General features: G+C 36.1%; 1 protein-coding gene across 1 annotated transcript in view; it reads left to right on the forward strand.

Annotated features, from left to right (window-relative positions):
* LOC140513777 (TP53-binding protein 1-like) overlaps positions 1-3290 on the forward strand; it is a 115339-nt gene extending 112049 nt beyond the window's left edge. Inside the window, exon 18 of the mRNA XM_072623780.1 lies at positions 45-3290. Within this exon, the coding sequence (XP_072479881.1) occupies positions 45-240 (196 nt within the window). The 3' untranslated portion in view covers positions 241-3290. The remainder of the gene's footprint in view (positions 1-44) is intronic.
* Positions 3291-23135: the final 19845 nt, after the last annotated feature.

Consider the following 23135-nt stretch of genomic DNA (forward strand, 5'->3'; position numbering starts at 1 on the left):
TTCCCTAATAGGTGCCCTCCGACTAACTTGCCTTTGTTCTGCAGCGCTAGAAAAGGGGTCACTCAGATAGGGGCATCGGTGTGTGAGGAGGATGGCGATGCCGGCCTTGGCATCAGACAGGGAGGAAAGAGTCCCGTCACACCTCGCGGCAGAGGACGACGGGGCCGCCCTCCTTCTCGGACGACTGGCACCAGGTATTTGGGCAGTGTGGAGACCAATGTCACACCTGTATACCTATAATTATTTTAATTAGCTATTTTCAATTTTTAAAATTTTTTAATGGATTAGATACAGATTTATGTGGGTATTACATAAAGACTTGTGTATACCACTGTATATACCATTTTACAGACATTAGTATGAAAATTCTTCCCCCTTCCAAAAGCCCTTTTACTTCTTTTCAAACTATAGTGGAAAGGTGAAAGAAAACATAAATATTTCTTTCCCTTTATTCTTAATACCTGTTATTTCATTTGTTTTTAAAGAAGGTACTAGATAGTTTTTGAGTGACTTGTAGCCAAACCACAAAACCTTAGCTTGAGTTTACCATAGATTAAAAATATAAGCTCTGTTATCCACAGATGCAATTGTGAGTCTTGTTCCCAAAAGTTACCAAAGAATAAGTATTTATAATATCCTATACTATTCCTAATTTTAAAACACTTTAGAAACCTCCCAGTTCAAGATGATTGCTAAAGAGATATAGCAGAGGAATTAGTGTCATAAATCTGAGTCTAAAATTAATTCAAATATCTTTTTCCCATTGATCTTATGTTTAAATGCAGTTTAACATTTTCTACAAATTAAAAGTCTATCTGCATTGTCAGAGTTTTTTCTTTTTTCTTTTTTTTTTTATGACAGTATAGACAAAATGTGGGTCCCCTAAACTTCTTAATGGCCCAGGTAAGGTACACTTAGTGAGATGCAATTATTATGAAACATAAAATCAGGCTTAAAAGGAAAGTATCTTTATTTATGCTCCAATTAGATCTTTATACAGTTCTTAAAGTACTTTAAGCCTTGAGTTTATCTTCTTTAACACAAAACACAATTTAGCAATCTGAATAAGGTCAAGGTTGACTTTTTCAGGAAGTTTAAATGATAATGTTATAAAGTAGCAAGAACTTTGTTCCCACTAGATGCAAAAGCCAGTAATTAGAGCTGAATAAAAAAGTTGCCTGAGAGGGATGTCCAAAAGGTTCTAGAACAAAGTAATTTCTCAACTCTTATTTTATTCTGAGTATTAAAAATAGTACTAAAATCAACCATGAAACATAATGCTAGCTCTTGAAAGAAAATGAAAAATGGATCATGGTGACCTTTTCTTACTGTATAATTCATTATATGTAGAGTATATTAAGTTGCAGGCTTCTAAGAAGCTATCACGGGTGCTGCAGATCATGAAATATAATGAGACAAAATAAAAGTTAGGTTAATTAATCTTTTAAATCGATTAACATATTTTGAAATCTCTCTTGTTAAAGTTGAAAAGAAATATATTTGATGTTCTTGTTCAAGTGTAATCCAATGAAAGGACAGGGATTTTTATTCAGAAACATGAACGATTTGTTTCCCAATATTGCTGCCTGTTATCATAGATTGAAAGGCAACTGAAAAAGAAAAAATAAATAATCTTGAGGAATCAGTATCAGTTGTGTAATAGCGCCAGTTATATGAATAACTGTTGTAATAGTACAAAATAACATTATATATCCATATATTGAAATGTACTTTTGTAATTCTGAACGGTGTCCTCAATGATTATATCAGTTTTGAAGTGCACAGAGTAGACCAAATCAGGGCATGAAATGACTTAAACATTAGCACCTTAACTGAAAATGTCCATCTGTTACTAACTGTATTCCTTCGCTGTAAGTTCAGGGAAAATAAGTGAAAAAAGTTTTGAAATAATCCCTTATAAAGAATATAAATATCAATGATTATATAAGGCAAGTAAATGAAACTAGCATCTGAACTTAAAAGACTTCGGGCTTTTGGGTAAATGTGATATTCACAAGAGTAGTTGTTTTTATAATGCTGACAATATGGATTTCTTCTAAGGAAAATATAATTGGTTTTTTTAATGAAAATAAAAGATTTTCTGCCAGCAACTGGCTGATCGGAGGCATGGCAGCAGCAAGGGCTGGCTGAGCCTGTACAGTCTGTACATAACTAGTTCATTGTAGCTCAGCAAGACTTCATATAGGCAAACATATCAATACATCTCATGTGGATTCAGTAGTTCCCGGGGAAAGTTAGTCCCAAGACAAAACATTTTCCGAAGTTCCATGATCCCAAGCTGCAGAATGCACACATCCTTTCCTAGATAACACTGCAGCTGTCCTCAAGAAATAAGCAGTAAGAAAACATGAAGAAGCCAGGGAGGGGGAGGCCCTGCCAATCCCCCTTTCTCACCCTCTGGATGACCTTGGCCTGCTTTGGTCAGTCCTTCAGGATAACTCTGACTCTTGACAATTTTCAAAAATAAAAACTTTTTAAGTAACACAACTCTAAGATAAAATTCTAATGGCTAAGTATGTATGGAAATATTCACCAAAGAAAGGCCCAAGAGAATTTTGGAAACTATGCAAGTGGGGACAAAAAAAATCTGTTTTCATGGGAACTAAATATTAAAAAGTTTTCACAATCTGTGTAATATAAAAACTGTGAAAAGTACTCCCCATTCATTCTGTAAAATGTGTAAGCTGTGCGCAAACTATTTAAAGAACTCAAGAAAGAACATCGTAAAATGACACACACTAAAGAAAGATATTCCTCTTAAGTATCCTTAAGTTGAATTACTGGTAGAGGTTGGATGGGTACATATTTCATTCAAATTACTGTAACATTTACCAGAAAACAAAAACATGACATACAACACAGAGAAAGAAAGGAATGCTGTAAAAGTACGGTTTCAGAGTAAGAACTTATACCTATTTATATATATTTATATCTCTCTCTATTTATTTGTAGCCTTCTTTGGTGTGGGATGGGGAGTAAGGAGAAAAAGATGAAATAAAACCTGTACAGCAGACAACAAAAGAAAACTTGTAAGCATACAAAGGGAGGTTATGTAAATGCCAACACAATGAGAAATATGTGTGATATACTTTTTTGTCAAATAGAAATTTATTGCAATATATTTTGAATCTCTTGTTAAGTTCTGGGGTGCACATTGACCATCATTTTTTTCCATCATTTTGTTTTATTTTACTTTTAGTATTTGAATTTTTTCTCGTCTTATTTTGTATTTAATTTTCTTAAAAATACAATGAATATCAGACTCAGAATCTTTCCATTGTTTGTCTTGAACTTGCCTTTTTCTGTTTTACCAGAGGGGTTAAAAACTTTGGAATTTATCTTCTAGATAAATCATATTACATCATATATTTCCACTTACAATTCTCTATATCACTTGTAAGAGTATGATCGAAAAAGGTAAGAGAGGTAGCCATGGAAATAACAGGTGGGAGATGTGACCTCCAAGCAGCTCCCTGTTTAACATTACCATTAATTATTTGTGTGTTTGTGTGTGTGTGATTGGGTATTTTTATGTGTATATGGATGTGTATTGATACATTATAACATCATATGTGTCATAATATTATATACTTTTATGTAATTTTGTTTACACCTTTACATTAGCACAAATTGTATAACATAATTTCAATCCAGATCCTCGCTGTTTTGCTCATTTCTCTATCCCCAGTCACACATAAGGCAAACACCATATGTCTGGTGAATTTATTTGAGTTGAAATCACTGCACATTTCCTGATTATTGATACTTGTTATCATCACTCAACAACCATTGCTTTAAAATGTTAACATTGTAAAAGCAGAGCAGTGATGTCAACATTGAGTAACCATTTTTTTTTGAAATGTCATCATTCTATTGGCAAAGCATTGGTCTTGGATTTGCATTTTTCTCTTTTAACAGGGTAAAACTTTTAGCTTTCTTTATTTTCCAGATAAATGAGAATGCATCATATACTTCTACTTATAAGTCTTTATACAATTTGTAATGCTACTTTGGAAAAAGCTAAGACATACGTAGCCATCAAAGCCACAATTAGGAGATCTCAACTTGTAGCAACTTCCAGTTTTATAGGTTCCATAGTCATATTATCTATGTGTGCATATGTGAGTATAATCAATATATGTATATATTTGCATATGTATGAATAAATTTATATATTTATATATGTATGTATATATGTGTGTATGTGTATAAATATGTCCAAGTATATACATACACACATAAAGCATAGTACACCATATATTTCTACTTCGAAGTCTTTATATCTTTCAAAAGACTTCTTTGGAAAAATGTAAAAGACACATACCTATCAAAATGAGAGGAGGGTAATCTGATCTCCAAGCAGTTCTCTTTTTTATACTATATCTAATATCATTTCTCTGAAGGCATGGTCTTCTAAGGGAGTGAAGGACAAACACAATTTGTGTGGGTGTGTGTGCCTGTGTGTGTGTCTATTGTGTGATTTGATCTGTTTACATGTGTATGTACATTTGTATGTATATTAGAAATATATATTTTAATATATATGTTTCTTTAAATGCCTATGTTTTTGTATAATACCTCTATACTCACATGATGAGTGGATCCTAATCTGAATCCACATCCTTAGTGTTTACTGAATTCTGTGTCCCCAGCCACATATGAGAGGAGGGTGATCTGATTTCCAAGCCACTCTCTGTTTTATACTACCTGTTTTATCATTTCCCTGATGGTGTGGTTGGTCATCATTGGCAATGTGGGACAAACACAACGTTGTCAGTAGACGCAGCTGCCTGAATGAGGACCCAGTGAGCTGGATAACTCAGCTCTTCCTCTCAGGTCTGGTTCCCCCTCCCCTTCCTTCTCCTCTCCAAAGGAACATAAATTTGAACGGCCGGTTGACATGGGTTTTACTGCCCAGATTCGTTTCTTCTCTTCCTCTTCTGTTCTGTCCTATCCTGTCCTGTCCTGTCCTGTCATGTCCTCTCCTCTACTCTACTCTGCCAAAACTTTAGACCGACTGCACCCTGAAGCTCAGACATCACTGGGCCCCTGCCTAAGGGTTCTTCTGGAGTGATTATCAAGGGTAACTGTTGCTATTTCCCTCCCAGCCTGATGTCTTTCTTTTTCTTTGCCTCATCAACGGGGCCATGCCCTGGCTACTTCTTAAACAGGCCTATTCAATGAATAAGCTTTACTTTACCCTAAGTGAGTTACTGCAAAGACCTGGGTCTGTTGGGGCCAAGGTTTCCCAGTGTAACCTGGGTCATTTCCAATCATCATGATGAATATCTGTTCACTGGATTCAGATGACTATGGAGAAGAATGAGGCTGGTGAGGCTGGTGACACTGCACAGCCCTCCCTCACTCCAAACAATGTCAAGTGTAAGTCATGTTATCACTTAGAGAAGTGATGGCATGGTGTTCTTCAGCAGTGAAAGATGAACACAATTTGTGTGTGTGTCTGTATGTGTGTGCCTGTGTGTGCGTATTGTGTGATTTGGTCTATTTATGTATGTATGTACATTTGTATGTATTTAAGAAATAGACATTCTCATGTGTATTTATTTATATGCCTGTATGTTTTTATGTATACCTCTACACTCACCTAAATTGTGAATCATAATATAATTCCAGATCCTTAGTGTTCTACTCATTTCTGTGTCCTTAGCCACACACTAGGCAATTAATATTCAGCAGTATTTGATGAACTGAATTGAATTGAAATCACTGCACATTTCCTGACCGTGATACCTGTGATATTACCACACAGCAACCATTCCTTTCAAAGGTTCACATTCTGCAGGCATAGCAATGATGTCATCACTCAGCAACCATTTCCTTTTTGAAATGTCAACATTCTACTGACAGAGCAGAGCAGCCATTTTATAAGACACATGATCCTTCTCCAGACTGGCCTCAAATTTGCATTTTTCTCTTTTACCAGATAGGAAAAACTTTTGTACTTCTGTATCTTCTTAAGAAAGCATAATATACAACATATTTCTACTAATAATTCTTTATATCACTTCTAAGATTGCTTTGGAAAATGGTAAGAGACATATAGCTATCAATATCACAGTTAGTTGATATCAAGTTGAAGCAGCTACCTGTTTTATAGTTTTCATAGTTGTTCATATTTATGTGTATATAAGAGTTTTATAAATATATGTATATGTATTTATCTATGTATGCATAAATTTATATATATGTGTGTGTCCAAGTGTGTGTGTGTATTGTGTATATATATATACACACACACTTGGACATGTATATATACACCTATGTATATATGTGTACAAATATATATGTGTATATATAAATACATGGGTTGTCTTGAACTTGCCCTTTTCTATTTTACCAAAGAGGTTAAAAATTTTGGAATTTATATTCTAGATAAAGCATATTACACCATATATTTCCATTTAAAAGTATCTATAAAATGTATAATCATACAAGTCATTCCCCAATTGATAAATGGTAAAAGGACATGAACAGGTAGTTTTCAGAGGAAGAAATTAAAGTTATCTGAATAGTCATTTGAAAAAATTCTCTAAATCACTGTTGATTGGAGAGATGCAAATCAAAACAACTCTGAGGTACCACATCACACCTATAAGATTGGCAAACATGACAGAACAAGAAAATGATAAATGCTGGAGAGGATGTGGGAGAGTTGGAACACTAATTCATTGTTGGTGGAGCTGCGAGCGCATCCAACCATTCTGGAGAGCAATTTGGAACTATGCCCAAAGGGCTACAAAAATGTGCATACCCTTTGACCCAGCAATATCGCTACTAGGACTATATCCCCAAGAGATCATAAAAATGGGAAAGGGTCCCACATGTACAAAAATATTTATAGCAGCACTCTATGTAGTTGCCAAAAACTGGAAGTCAAGGGGATGTCCATCAATTGGGGAATGGCTGAATAAATTATGGTATATGAATGGAATGGAGTACTATTGTGCCATAAGAAATGATGAACAAGAAGACTTCAGAGAGGCCTGGAAGGACTTATATGATCTGATGCTGAGTGAAAGGAGCAGAACCAGGAGAACTTTGTGCACAGCAGCGACCACAGTGTGTGAGAGTTTTTTCTGGTAGACTTGGAATTTTGTAATAACGCAAAAACTTCTTATAAAAAAAAAAAAATCCCAAAGGTGGTTCTCAAGGCAAAATGCCTTCCACACTCAGAGAAAGAAATATGGAAGTCACTCACAAAATGTAGCAGATCATGTTTATGTATGTGTATGTGTTTGTGTATCATGTTCTGATTTGTTATACAATTTCTTTCATTTATTTTAGTCTGACTACATAGCATGACTATAGTGAAAATATACTCAATAGGAAAGTATATGTAGAATCTATACAGAATTGTATGCAGTCGTGGGGAGGGAGGGGGGTAGTGGGGGTAGGTGGGGGGGGGATAAAATCTCAATTGTATGGCAGTGATTGTTAAACATCATTAAAAAATAAAAAAAAAGAGAAAAAAAAAAAGAAAGTGTGTTTAATAAGTAGGTATGTGCAGAAGCCGTATAAGACTGCATGCCATCTCAGGGAGGAAGAAGGGAGAGAGAGGGAGAAAATTTAAAACTTATGGAAGTGATTGTTGAAAACTGAAAACAAATTAATAAAAAAGAAAAATATTTAATATATATTATATATACATACATATATGTGTGTGTGTGTGTACAGATTTTTAAAGTCATTCCTCAGGGGATAGTCAAAGGATATGAAGCAGTTTTCAGAAGGAGAAATAAAAACTATCAATAGTTTTATCAATTTGTCACATGAACAAATGCTCGACATCACTGATTAAAGAAATGCAAATTAAAACAACCCTAAGATGCCACCTCACACCTATCAGATTGACATGACATTAATATGACAGAATAGCAAAATGACAAATGCCAGAGGGGATGTGGAAAATCTAGGACACTAATACACTACTGGGGGATTTATGAAATACTCCAACCATTCTGGAGAACAGTGTGGAACTACATCCAAAGGTCTATACAACTGTACATATCCTTTGACTCAGAAAAAGCACTACTCGGTCTGTATTCCAAAGAGAGTAAAGAAAAAGGAAAAGGACCTATTTGTACAAAAGTATTTACAGCAGGTCTGTGTGTGATAGAAAAGAACTGGAAATGATGGGGTCACCTGTCAATTATGGATAGCTGAACAAGTTGTAGTATACTATCATGATGGAATACTACTGTGTTATATATTATATATTACAAGATATATATATACAGATATATATTAAGAGAATATAATACATATAATATATATTATAAGAAATGATGAGCTTGAGGATCTTAGAAAAACATGGACACACTAGAATGAAATCATGAAGAGCAAAATGAGCAGAACAAAGAGGACATTATATACAGTGACAGCAATATTGTTTTAAGAGCAACTTTGACTAAGTCATTTTGACTATTTCCAAAATTATAAATACCCAAATTAACCACAAAGGACATATGAAGACCACTGTATACATCCAGAAAAAGAACTGATATAGAGATGTATAGAATGGTTTTGCATATATATGTGTGTGTGTATTTACACATATACATATTTTTGTCTCATGGTAACCATCTCCATGACAGAGAGGTAGAGGGGAGAAAAAAATGATAGCTTTATTACATATTTATTCATTTTTAATGTTTATTTATTTTTAGTTTCAACAATCATTTCCACAAAATTTTGAGTTCCAAATTTTCTCCTCATCTCTCCCCTCCCCCCACCCCATAATACTTTGCCTTCTGATTGCCTCTTCCCTCAATATACCCTCCCTTCTATCATACTCCTCCCTTCCCTTATCCCCATCTTCTCTCTTTTTCTGTAGGGCAAGATAGATTTCTATACTCCATTACCTGTATTTCTTATTTCCCAGTTGTATGCAAAAACAGTTCTCAACATTCGTTCCTAATACTTTGAGTTCCAACTTCTCCCCCTTCTTCCCTTCCCACCCATCCCCACTGAGAAGGCAAGCAATTCAATATAGGCTATATATGTGTAGTTTTGCAAAAGACTTCTATAATAGTCATGTTGTGTAAGACTAACTATATTTCCCTCCATCCTATCCTGCCCCCCATTTATTTTATTCTCTCTTTTGACCTTGTCCCTCCCCAAAAGTGTTTACTTCTCATTACTTCTTCCTCCCATTTGCCCTTCCTTCTATTATCCCCCCTCCTCACTTGTCCCCTTCTCCCCTACTTTCCTGTAGTGTAAGATGGATTTTCATACCAAATTGAATGAGCATGTTATTCCCTCCTTAAGCCAAATGTGAAGAGAGTAAGCTTCACTTTTTCCCTCTCATCTCCTCCCTTTTCTCCTCCATTGAAAAAGCTTTTTCTTGCCTCTTTTTTCAGAGATAATTTGCCACATTCTGTTTCTCCCTTTCTCCTCCCAATATATTTCTCTCTCACCCCTTAATTTCATTTTTTTAAAGATATCATCCCATCCTATTCAATTCACCCTGTGCTCTCTGTCTCTCTGTCTGTGTGTGTGTGTGTGTGTGTGTGTGTGTGTGTGTGTGTGTAATCCCACCAACTACCCAGATACTGAAAAAAGTTTCAAGAGTTACAAATATTTTCTTTCCATGTAGGAATGTAAACAGATCAACTTTAGAAAGTCCCTTGTGATTTCTCTTTCCTGTTTACCTTTTCATGCTTCTCTTGATTCCTGTGTTTGAAAATCAAATTTTCTATTCAGTTCTGGTCATTTCATCAAGAATGCTTGAATGACCATTTTATCCCCTGAAGAATTATACTCAGTTTTGATGGGTAGGTGATTCTTGGTTTTAATCCTAGTTCCTTTGACTTCTGGAATATCCTATTCCAAGTCCTTCAATCCCTTAATGTAGAAGCTGCTAGATGTTGTGTTATCCTGATTGTATTTCCACAATACTCGAATTGTTTCGTTCTAGCTGCTTGCAGTATTTTCTCCTTGACTTGAGAATTCTGGAATTTGGCTACAATATTCCTAGGAGTGTCTCTTTTTGGATATCTTTCAGGAGGTGATCTGTGGATTCTTTCAATATTTATTTTGCCCTCTGGTTCTAGAATATCAAGGCAGTTTTCCTTGATAATTTCATGAAAGATGATGTCTAGGCTCTTTTTTTGATCATGGTTTTTAGATAGTCCCATAATTTTTAAATTGTCTCTCCTGGATCAGTTTTCCAGGTCTGTTGTTTTTCCAATGATATATTTCATATTATCTTCAATTTTTTCATTCTTTTGGTTTTGTTTTGTAATTTCTTGGTTTCTCATAAAGTCATTAGCTTTCATCTGCTCCATCCTAATTTTTAAAGAACTATTTTCTTCAGTGAACTTTTGAACTTCCTTTTCCATTTGACTAATTCTGCTTTTTAAAGAATTCTTCTCCTCATTGGCTTTTTGGAACTCTTTTGCCAACTGAGTTAGCATATTTTTAAAGGTATTATTTTCTTCAGGTTTTTTTTTGGGGGGGGGGGGTCTTCTTTAGCAAGCTGTTGACTCACTTTCATGATTTTCTTGCATTACTCTCATTTCACTTCCCAATTTTTCCTCCACCTCTCTTACTTGATTTTCAAAATTCTTTTTAAACTCTTCCATTGAGATCATTGTATATTTATTTTGGAAGCCTCTGATGGTAAGCATTATTCTTCCTCATCTGAAAGGATGGAAGAAAATACCTGTTCACCAAGAAAATAACCTTCTATAGTCTTATTTTTTTCCCTTTTGGGGCATTTTCCCAGCCAGTTACTTGACTTTTGAGTCTTTTGTCAAGAGGAGGGTATACTCTGGGGACCTGTTAAGTTCTCAGTTCCTCCAAGGTGGTACTATCAAGCAAGAGGCCAGACTGCATTCTCTTCTCTTGGGTGAAGGAGCTTTCTCACTGACCTTTGAAGTTTTCTGTGTTGTTTGTGGGTTGAGCAATCTGGGAACTGCTGCTGCTGGTGGCTCCCTGAATCCTGTTCTAGGTCCTGTCCCTGTTGCGCCGTGCAGCCCATGCTGGACTGCTCCACACCTGGTGCGATAGACCTTTCCTGTTAGCCTTCCAGGATGTCTTAGGCTGGAAATCTCTTTCACTCTGTGGTTTCATGGCTTCTGCTGCTGTAGAATTTATTTAGAGTCATTTTTTACAGATATTTTACGGGCTATGTTGGGGAATTTTTACAAGTCCATCTTTCTACTCTGCCATCTTGGCTCTGCCCCTATTATATAGTTAAAAGGAATAGTAAGTTGTATGTAATGAATTTGCAGTTCCATGTCCCATCATCATTTTATCTGTTCTGTTATGGAAATGCTTGTTTTATTTCTTAAGTATAGAATAAATTTTTAAAAAATTTTAAAGGACAAGCAGGATAGTTTTAGAAAAACCTGCATTTGTGTCAACTTATGCAAAGTAAAATGAGCAGAATCAGAACACTGTACATTTTTAAGGTCACGGAAATTACTGATAAGATTGATAATCCAATCATCTACAGATAAATCCTCCAAAAACTCCAACTCTATTCTTTGCAGGTGGTTGAAGAATAAATTCAATAAAAGTGCATGCACTATATGAAAATGGGAAATACTAACAAGAATAATGGTAATCATCAGTACAGAGAGGGAAGGAAAAGGAAAGACTAGGTTAGAACTAATTTGACTCTGAAATTCAAATACTTTCAATCATTACAAAACACTTGAAACCTTTTCTTTTTTAAGCTATGCAGTAAGAAGGATTCAAAGTGGGTTGCTTTTTTGAGTATAATTGGGAGGGGAGGGACAATAGGCGTTAAGTGCCTTGCCCAGGGTCACACAGCTAGTAAGAAACTGAGACAAATTTGAAGTCAGTCCCCCCTGATTTCAGGGCCAATGCTCTATCCACTGCACCACCTAGCTGCCAACTAGCTGCCTCTTGACTATATAATTTCAATAGGGAATTACCAATTTTCTTTGCTTTTCTTATGTTATACTTAATGCTGCAGTAAATATTACAACCTAACAAGGCAATCATTAGTCTACCTCACCTGGAATATCTGTATGAAACAAAAAATGATTCTAGAATGTCACAAGTATATGTTGAGAAACCTAACTTTATATACATTTCCATTAGTTAAGTAAAAGGCTATTACTGTGTCTAACTCTACTAGGTTTAACTCTTATTATTTTCAGAAGATTAGTTTAACATATGAAGTTTGAAAAACTACCAAAGAAAGCTGTAACCATTGTTTTTGTTTGTTTCTCTTTATACTAATAATTGGTTTTTGCCAGAATTTCCTTAACTAGTAGTTGGATTTGGAGGGTTTCCCCCCCTTTTTAACAGAGCACAGATCATATAAAGCTGAAAGACAAAGAAGTTTCAACAAAAGGTTACCACAGAACAATCTCTGGACACTTATCAATCACTAAAAAAATTTTAAGTGCCTACTATGTATCAAGCATTACTTGGGCATTGTAGACAAAAATACAATGAATAACATAATAAAACTAGGAATAAGCTTATAATTTAATGAAATACACATTGGATAAATATGCATTTTCAGAATAAATATAAAGAGGGGGCGGAGCCAAGATGGCGGAGTAGAAAGACGCACATACACATAGCTCCGAACCCACAACCCATAGAACATCTACAAAAAAGTAACTCACAGAGAATTCTGCACCCAGAGGCCACAGAACATTGGAGCGAGGGAGAGTTCTGTTCCAGAGAGACCTGCAAACCTCTCGCAAAAGGTCCTTCGCGCCGCGGACTGGGCGCCGGGACTGGGAGCTGAGTACAGCCCTGCCGCAGCCGCGGCACTGAGAGGAAAAGATCCGAGCGGGCTTCAGGGACGGAATCTCCAGCGGCCACGCGGGTCCCTCCACCCACAGGTGACAGGGGTCGGTAAGAGGGTCTCTTTGGCGGGTCGAGAGGGGAGTGGGGTGCCCCCATAACTCAGGCCCCCTCGGGAGGCAGCAGCAGAGGCGGGAGCAGACCAGGGCTCCCCAAGCAGGCAGGAGCCTGGATCCATTGTTGAAGGTCTCTGCATAAACCCCCTGAGGGAACTGAGCCCGTGAGGCGGCCCTGCCCCCACCTGAGCACCTGAACTTAATCTCACACTGAATAGCAGCCCTGCCCCCGCCAAAAGCCCTGAGGCTGGCAAGCAGCATTTGAATCTCAAACCCCAAGCGCTGGCTGGGAGGATCCGGAGGCAAAGTGGGTGTGAAGAGAACATTCAGAAGTCAAATCACTGGCTGGGAAAATGCCCAGAAAAGGGAAAAGAAATAAAACTATAGAAGGTTACTTTCTTGGGGAACAGGCATTTCCTCCTTTCCTTTCTGATGAGGAAGAACAATGCTTACCATCAGGCAAAGACACAGAAGTCAAGGCCTCTATATCCCAGCCCACTCAGTGGGCTCAGGCCATAGAAGAGTTCATAGAAAATCAAGTTAGAGAGGTAGAAGAAAAGCTGGGAAGAGAAATGAGAAACATGCAGTCAAAGCATGAACAGCAGATCAGCTCCCTGCTAAAGGAGACCCAAAAAAATGCTGAAGAAAATAACACCTTGAAAAATAGGCTAACTCAATTGGCAAAAGAGGTTCAAGAAGCCAATGAGGAGAAGAATGCTTTCAAAAGCAGAATTAGCCAAATGGAAAAGGAGAGTCAAAAGCTCACTGAAGAAAATAATTCTTTCAAAATTAGAATGGAACAGATAGAGGCTAATGACTTTATAAGAAACCAAGAAATCACAAAACAAAACCAAAAGAATGACAAAATGGAAGATAATGTGAAATATCTCATTGGAAAAACAACTGACCTGGAGAATAGATCCAGGAGAGACAATTTAAAAATTATGGGCCTACCTGAAAGCCAGGATCAAAAAAAGAGCCTAGACATCATCTTTCATGAAATTATCAAGGAAAAGAATAAATATAAAGAGATTAAATACTAAGGAGATAAATACAAAGCAGTTTCAAAGTTAGGTGGTGCAATAGATAGCACACAGGACCTGGAGTCTGGAAGTCTTGTGTTCAAATCCAGACTCAGACACTTCAGAGTTGTGTGACCCTGGAAAAGTCACTTAACCATGTTTTCCTCACCTCCTTCATCTGTAAAGTGAGCTGGAGAAGGAAATGGCAAACTGGTCCAGTGTCTTTGCCAAGAAAACCCAAATGCAATCAAAAAAAGTTGGACATAATTTAAAACAACTGAACAACAACAATAAAATTTAGGAGAGAGGGCACTAGTGGTTGGAGAATAAAGGCTCCATGAAGAAGGTGGTGCTTGAGGAACTCTTGAAGAAAGATAGAGGTTCTAAGAGACAGACATGACCAGAGTGCATTCTATTTGTGGGGATGGTGAATGCAAAAGAAATGAAAAGGAATGTTGTTTAAAGACTAGAGAAAAAGCTAGTTTTGTTGGATCACAGAGTATAGAGTGGGTGTACAATGGGGTTTTAAAGTTTGGATAAATGTTATATAGGTCTTTAAAAACAAATGAGAAGAGTTTGCACTTCATCCTAGAGATAGTAGGGAGCCACTGGATGGAACTGAGTGGAAAGTGACAATCTTGACTTAAGAAAAATCACTTGGACAGCAAGGCAGGATGACTAATTAGAAAACTTGAAGTAATCTAAGGCAGAAATGATGACTATCTCAACTAAAGTGATTGTTGTTTGAATGGAGAGAGAAAAGTCAAATATAAGAGATGCATAAAATAGAAATGACAACTTCTAAAAATAAAACAGACCTATATTATGAACTTTGGGGGTTGGAAGGATGGTGGTACCAGCTAAAAAAATAGGAAAATTCTAAACAGGAAATGTTTGACAGAAAATAAGGAGTTCTCTTTTGGACATGTTGACTTGCAGATGTCACCAGGACATCTAATTTAGTATTCCCAGTGAGGAATTGGTGATCAGGGACATACAGGAGGGAATCTAAAGTTGGAACTATACATTTTCTATACATATATTTCTTCTGTGAGTCATCTGCATAGAAAGGACAATTGAGCCTTGGAAGCTGATGAGCTTAGCAAGAGAGTTTGAATAAAAAGGAGAAGGCAAAGGATAGAATCCAAGAAACACAATTTATTTATGCAACAAACTAGACAGATACCTGGAAATTATACGTCTCGTCAAATGACAGAGATCACATTTATAGGATCACAAATCAGAGATGAGAGAAACGTAAGAGATAATTTCTTGATCTTGTTATATACATTGGGAAACTGAGTCCTAGAGAGATTGTAACTTATTAAGCATCAAGGTCACAGAGGTTATACTATGAACCTACACGTACTAACTCCAATATTCACCAAACTAATTTTTAAGTGGATTAAAAAGTAAACATAGAATGAAGAACCTTATTAATTATAAAGCACAAGACAGAACCTTTATCCTCTGAGAGGGCATTGAAAATCCTTCAAAACTTGGCTCCATTTTACCCTTTTCTCTGGTAGTATATTCACTGTTCTTCATTTATTCTGTGTATGTTCGTCCTTCATTGCCGAAGAAGACCATGCCATCAGAGAACTAATGACATGACTTGCACTTGACTTTGTTTTGAGTGAGGAAGGGCTGTGCAGGTCACCAGCCTCACTTCTCCTCCACAGCTATCTGAATCCAGTGACCAGATATTCATCAGGATGACTGGAGATGACCCAGGATGAGGCAATTGGCGTTAAGTGACTTGCCCAAGGTCACACAGCTAGTGAGCGTCTAAGGTAAGATTTGAACTCAGGTCCTCCTGACTCCTACACTGGTGGTCTATCCACTGTACCACCTAGCTGCCCCTTCATTTATTTTAGGAGCAGCCAAAATAACGTTCTTGCTGTTTCTCAAATAGCTCTATCCCATGACTCAAATGGATCACTTCATCACCTCTGCCTCTTACAGGAATATAAGTGTTTCTTTAATACTTCCTGATATTAATTATTGAGATATATATCAACCTCTAATTAATTGAATAATAAAATTATTAAGGGACCATTTAAAATATTTTTTGATTATTTCAAACAGTAATCATGTTACGAAACTTAAAAGAAAATACATGTAATTCAAGCAATTGTGAAAGGGCCCAGGGAATGTGAGGAAAAGATCAAAACCCCAGAAATATCCAGTTGCATTTGAAGAGCTCTGATCATTGTAACAAATTTAGGTGCTATCTACAAATCTGTGCACCAACTACACTGTCAAAAACATTTAGTGCTATCATGAACTTTTAAAAGTTTTAAGTTTAAACTCATAAATTTTAATTAAAACAAGACTTAATAGCTAAAAATTACAATAAGACGTTTGGAACAACCTCTATTATCTATTTATAGGTAAAGGAATGATATTTATCTAAGTAGTCCTGGTTCTAGATTTGAAGATGAGTTCAAATCTCACCTCTAGAACTCAATACCTGTGTGATCTTGGACAATGCATTTAACTTGCCTCTCTGTTACTTTATAAGAAAAATTATAATTTAACCCTCATGTTCCAAAATACTTACTTGAAATTAAAAGTTCAATAAAACTCCCAGTACATGCTCCGAAATGGGGGGACAGTGAGATTATTGACTGTTTTCTTTCATCTTTAGCACTGGAAGCAAATGGAGGATACCCTGAAATTGTGGCAGTGTATATGGGAAGCCACCTTTAAAAGGAGTCCATACCCATTAGAGAAAGGCCATCTATGTTTTCCTTATACCATGTGCCTGGAGGCAGATGACAAAGAACTATTACCAACAATTCTTTGTGTTTCTGTTTATCCAAGGAAGCAGTTTCCTTTTTGCATTCCCTCCACTGCAGGCCTTTGTTCCTCTCTTAAAATACTTGCCCTTCTTACCCATCAGTATCCTGAAATCATGTCTGTTTTTTTAATAATGCTGTTGAAATATGGCCTCAAAAGTTGTCTAAACTATTTCTGAGACACACAGGAAACTTTCTGATTTGTCTATGCAAACTGGTGGAAATGTACACTTATTGTAAATTATGTTTTGTACAGTTGCTGCCACGGAGGCATCAAATTTGGGTCTTGGGTGATTCAATCTTTGTATATATATTTGTGTATATATACATATATATTATATATATTTGTGTATATATACATATATATTATATATATTTGTGTATATATACATATACACATATATATAATATATATTCTAACTTGGTATAACTTTAACAAAAATCTTGAAATAGTGCAATGCTGGACATGACAATATTGGTCTCTGTAGATCACTCTGCACAGTAATACAGTATTCCTTACTCTCTTTAGAACAATGCAGCTTTTCTTGGCTTGCTTATCATTACTGTACTTTGGCATTTTTATAAAAATTCCAAATTTTATGAACAAGAAAACATGCATATTGCAACTCATCTATGTCTTTCCAGTCTATTCTACCACATATTCTCAATATCTTTTGATGTCATCAAAGAATCTTTGACCACTTGGACTGCCTGATGGCTATATGGATGTTTAATTAAAGATAATGGTATATGATTATAAGAATACATTTTTATTTTAGACTTAAATGTTGAAACATAAATACATAAGAAAAGAAAAAGAAACACTAAAAATTTAAATATAAAATAACAAAAAAACCATGTCATATACAGCAGAGCAAAAGAGAGGATTTAAAATATATAGCAATAAATTTCCATTTCAAGATAATCTACGTAATAAACACAATGAATTGTGTTGAGAGCTATCCATCTTTTCTTTGCTTTCTTGTAAGTTTTCTTTTGTTCTCTGCTGTATACTTTTTACTTTATTCTTTTTTCCCCTTTCTTCCCCAAACCCCAGAAGGCTACAGTTAGGCATGGATGTATTTATATATACATATAGATATTCATATATAGACATATATATTTACATACATTTTCTCTCATAGATTCTACTCCTAATCTTTTTTTATGCTTCTGCCTATCTCTCATTTACTATCCCTCCTGACTCATCCATTTTACTTCTTAACCTACCCCGCAATGATCCTTGCCCTTATCCTCCCATTCCCATAAATCGAAATACCCTTTCCCTCACCCACCCCTCCAAAGATTCCTCCCTTATCCTCCCCTCTTTCCCTACCCTACTAGCATTTTATATCTTTCTAAATTTAGAAGACTTTTATACTATTCTAAATGTATATGTCTTATTCTCTCTTGAACCCATTCCCAATGAAAGTAGATTTCCTGAACTAAGAGCCTACCTCCCTCATCTAATTTCTCTGTTATCAGTTTTTTATCTCCCACCTCATTTGCTTTTTTGGCTGTTCTTCAATGGTTTTACTTTTTGAAGTCATCTTATATTCAAGTCTACCCCAATATTTTTCTTAAACTACCCAATTACTAATAATAATCTTAGAAATAAGTTTTACATTTTACATACATAAAAGTTAAATGGTCTGAACTTATTGACTCTCATGCAATTGGTCGTTGGTATGTACTTATGTTTGTCTTAGTTCTAGTATGTTTAATCTTCTATTAAGTTTAGGTTTCTTTTTAAACAAAACTCTGAAAAGTTTGAGAATTCATTAAATGTTCTTTATTTTTTCATTCAGAATTTTGCTTAATTTTGCTGGGTATGATTTTTAAAAATTAATTAATATGTTTTTAGTTTTCAACATTCAGTTCCGCAAGATTTTGCATTCCAAATTTTCTCCCCATCTCTCCCCTCCACCTACCCCAAGACAGCATGCATTCTGATTACCCCTTCTCCCAAACTGCCCTCCTTCTATCACACCCCTCCCTTCTTTTGTCTCCTTCCCCTCTATATTCTTGTAGGGGAAGATAGATTTCTATACCCCATTGTCTGCATGTCTTATTTCCCAGTTGTAAGTAAAAACAATTTATAACATTCATTTTTGAAACTTCGAGTTCCAACTTCTCTCCCTCCCACCCAACCCCCACTGAGAAAGCAAGCAATTCTACATAGATTATACATGTTTGCATTCAAAACACTTCCACAATAGTCATGTTGTGAAAGAATAACTATATTTTCCTCCACCCTATACCCATATCCTCCACCCATTTATTCTATTTTCTCTTTTGACACTATCTTTCTTCAAAAGTGTTTACTTCTAATTACTCCTTCCTCCCATTTGCCCTCCCTTCTATCATCTCCATGCTTATTACATTCCTATCTACTTTTCTAGATTATTTTCATACAATAAAATAGATTTTCATTAAAAATTAAGTGTGCCTGTTACTCCCCCCCAAGCCAAATCTGATGAGATTAAGGTTCACTCTTTCCCTCTCATCTCCCCCTCTTCCACTGAAAAAGCTTTCTCTTGCCTCTTTTATGTGAGAGATAATTTACCCCATTCTATTTCTCCCTTTCTCCTTCTCCCAATATATTCCTCTCTCACCCCTTAAATTTTTCTTTTAAATATCATTCCTTCATATTCAACTCACCTTGTACCCTCTGTATATGTGTGTGCATGTATTCCCTCCAACTACCCTAATACTGAGAAAAGTCTCAAGAGTTACAAATATTATCTTTTCATGTAGGAATGTAAACAGTTCAACTTTAGTTTAGTTCAAGTCCCTTATGATTTCTCTGTTCTGTTCACCTTTTCATGCTTCTCTTGATTCTTGTGTTTGGAAGTCAGATTTTCTATTCAGCTCTGATCTTTTTATCAAGAATGCTTGAAAGTCCTCTATTTCATTGAAATTCCATTGTTCCCTGAAAGTATTATATTATTTTTCTGGATAGGTAATTCTTAGCTTTAATCCTAGCTTCTTTGATATCTGGAGTAACATATTCCACGTCCTACAATCCCTTAGTGTAGAAACTGCTAGATCTTTTGTTATCCTGATTGTGTTTCCACAATACTCAAATTGTTTCTTTCTAGCTGCTTGCAATATTTTGTCCTTTACCTGGGAACTCTGAAATTTTGCTGCAATATTCCTAGGAGGTTTCCTTTTGGGATCTCTTTGAGGAGGTGATCAGTGGATCCTTTCGATATGTATTTTACCTTCTGGTTTTAGAATATCAGAGTTTCCCTTAATAATTTCTTTTTCTTCCAATGATAATTTCTTGAAAGATGATGTCTAGGCTCTTTTTTTGATCATGACTTTCAAGTAGTAAAACAATTTATAATTATCTCCCCAGGATATATTTTCCAGGTGAGTTATTTTTCCAATGAGATATTTACATTGTCTGTTATTTTTTCATTATTTTGTTCTGTTTTATAATTTCTTGATTTTTCATAAAGTCATTAGCTTCCATTTGCTCCATCCTAATTTTTAAGTAATTATTTTCTTCAATGAGCTTTTGGGCCTCCTTTTCCATTTGGCTAATTCTACTTTTTAAGGCAATCTGTTAGGGTTGCCACTTCTAGGTCTTGAGTGATTCTAAGCATGACACTGCATATGTAAATTTCTTTTTCTCGTTGCTCACACTGTTTTTTCCTTGAGAGAGGGGTTTTGTTACTTGACTGTAATATTCATGTGAGTTTTCTTCATAGGTGCTCCTTCAGGTGGTGATTAGTGGATTTTTCTATTTCTCCTTTTTCCTCTTGGTCTAATGCTTAATGACAATTGTCTTTAATTATTTCTTGTATTATTACATCAGGATTCTTTTTTTTTTGATCAAGCTTTGAGATAATCTGTTTATTCTTATATTTTTCTTCTTGATCTCTTTTCCAGATCAGTTGTTTTGCTTATGAGATGTTTTACATTCCCTTCTATTTTTTCATTCTTTATTTTTATTATTATTATTATTTCTTGATCTTGTAGAACTTTGCTGGCTTCCTCTTACCCGATTCTTATTTTTGAGGAATCATTTTCTTTTTTAAATTTTTGAACCTCCTTTTTGAATTGGTTGACTTTCTTTCATAATCATCTTTTTTTCTTGGATTTTTCTTTTTGTTTGTTGTTTTTCCTCAATCTTATTTGATTTTTTAAAATCATTATTTTCATTTTTCTACCCTTTGAGAAATAAGAGGGTTTGTTTGCTTCAGTATTCTCCTCTGGAGATTAATACCAATCTTCTCTATTCTTCTAGTCACTCTCTGTGGTTGAATTCCTTCTATCTTTGTACATTTTTTTAAAAAGTAGCTTAGTTTTTGTAATCATTTCTTGTTCTAGAGTATGCAGGATGGTGACTCTGGCCTCAGATCCTCCTTCAGATCTGTCTTCTAGCCTGGAACTGAAACCAAGACCTCCAGCCTCAAGTAAGTGCCCACAGTCAGTGGCACTCCCACCCCCACCCTCTATTGCTTCTGCACTCACCAGATATGTCCTGGTTCTTTCTCACCCATATCCATGACCCCTCAGCACAGCTTAAGTTCCCTTCATCTTTCCTGGCTCAGAAGCCTAACTCCCCTCTCTGTCCTGGTAGTAAAACTTCCTGTGGCCAGGGCTAAGTCAGATTCCCAACGGAAGGAACCCCAGGTCTTGCCACTTATTTAAAAGGTCCATATCCAGGAGGTTTTACTTTTGACAGGGACCAAACTTCCCCCTGGGAATTTGTTCTAGAAGGAACATTTTTCTGCCCTTCATCCAATTTATGTTTACTGCTCTATGTTTTCCCTGAGGCACTGTTTTATCAGTTTGTGGCGGAAAAGATCCATTGTGGTGGTGGTAGTTGTCTTTTGTTCTTGCAGAGGACCAAAATGATATCGCCATAATAAAGTGATTCAGTGTGTATGACTATGGCAGATCAGACCAATACAAGCTCAGAATTCTCTACCACAGATTTAGTCTGCATGAACATTTGGGGTAGATACTCCAAATTTGCACATCCTACATTGCCTTCGTGGTGTTGCAATTCTGCTTTGTTCACAGAGTACACCACCCTTTCTGATGTGGGCATGCCATGCTGAGTGGTCCTGTTCCAGTGTCTCCTATGTTTTTTTTTTTTATTTTTTTTTTATTTTTTTTTTTTATTAATTTTTTTATTTTTTTTAATGTTTAACAATCACTGCCATACAATTGCGATTTTATCCCTCCCCACCCACCCCCCACTACCTCCCTCCCTCCCCACGACTGCATACAATTCTGTATAGATTCTACATATACTTTCCTATTGAGTATATTTTCACTATCGTCATGCTATGTAGTCAGACTAAGATAAATGAAAGAATCCGTATAACAAATCAGAACATGATACACAAACAGATACACATACACAAACATGATCTGCTACATTATGTGAGTGACTTCCATATTTCTCTCTCTGAGTGTGGAAGGCTTTTTGCCTTGAGGTCCACCATTGGGATTTTTTTTTTTTTTCAGAAGTTCTTGTGTTATTACAAAAATCTAAGTCGACCAGAAAAAACTCTCACACCCAGTGTCTCCTATGTTGCACAATAAAATCTAAAGTTTTTGAGAGAGACCTTGAGAGTGTCCTTGTATCATTTCTTCTGCCCACCACATGATCGCCTACCCCATGTGAGTTCTCCATAAAATAGCTTTTTGGCAAGCATACATTTTGCATTTGAACAACATAGCCAGACCATCAGACTTGTGCTCTCTGAAGCATAGTTTGAATGCTTGGCAGTTCAGCTTGAGCAAGGACTTCAGTGTCTGGTACCTTATCCTGCCAGGTGATCCTCAGACTCTTCCTAAGACAGTTCAAATGGAAGCGATTCAGTTTCCTGGCATGGCGCTGGTAGACTGTCCATGTTTCACAGGCATACAGCAGTGAGGTCAGCACAATGACTCTGTAGACTTTTAGTTTGGCAGTCAGTCTAATACCTCTTCTCTTCCCAAACTTTTCTTTGGAGCCTCCCAAACACTGAGCTACCTCTGGAAAGGCATGCATCAACCTCATTGTCAATTGTACATCCCTGGAAAGTACACTACTAAGGCAAGTAAACTTATTCGCAGCATTCAAAACTTCTCCATTTGTTATAACCAATGGATGGATGGCGTGACTGATGGAGCACCTGTGTTTTCTTGCTGTTAATTATTAGACCAAAATTAGCACAAGCAGCAGAGAATTGATCCATATTTTGTTGAATCTCAGCTTCAGAGCTGCACTGAGTGCACAATCATCTGCAAACAGAAAACCATGCACCGTCACTCCTTCAACTTTAGTCTTGGCTTGTAACCTTTTCAAATTGAAGACCTTACATCAGAATGCTGGTTGAATGATGCTGTGTTCATCCTCATTGAAAGCATTTGATAACATGGATGAAAACATCATGCTAAAACACATAAGGATGAGC

Source organism: Notamacropus eugenii, chromosome 7 (assembly GCF_028372415.1).
Source record: "Notamacropus eugenii isolate mMacEug1 chromosome 7, mMacEug1.pri_v2, whole genome shotgun sequence".
Taxonomy (NCBI): Eukaryota; Metazoa; Chordata; class Mammalia; order Diprotodontia; family Macropodidae; genus Notamacropus; species Notamacropus eugenii.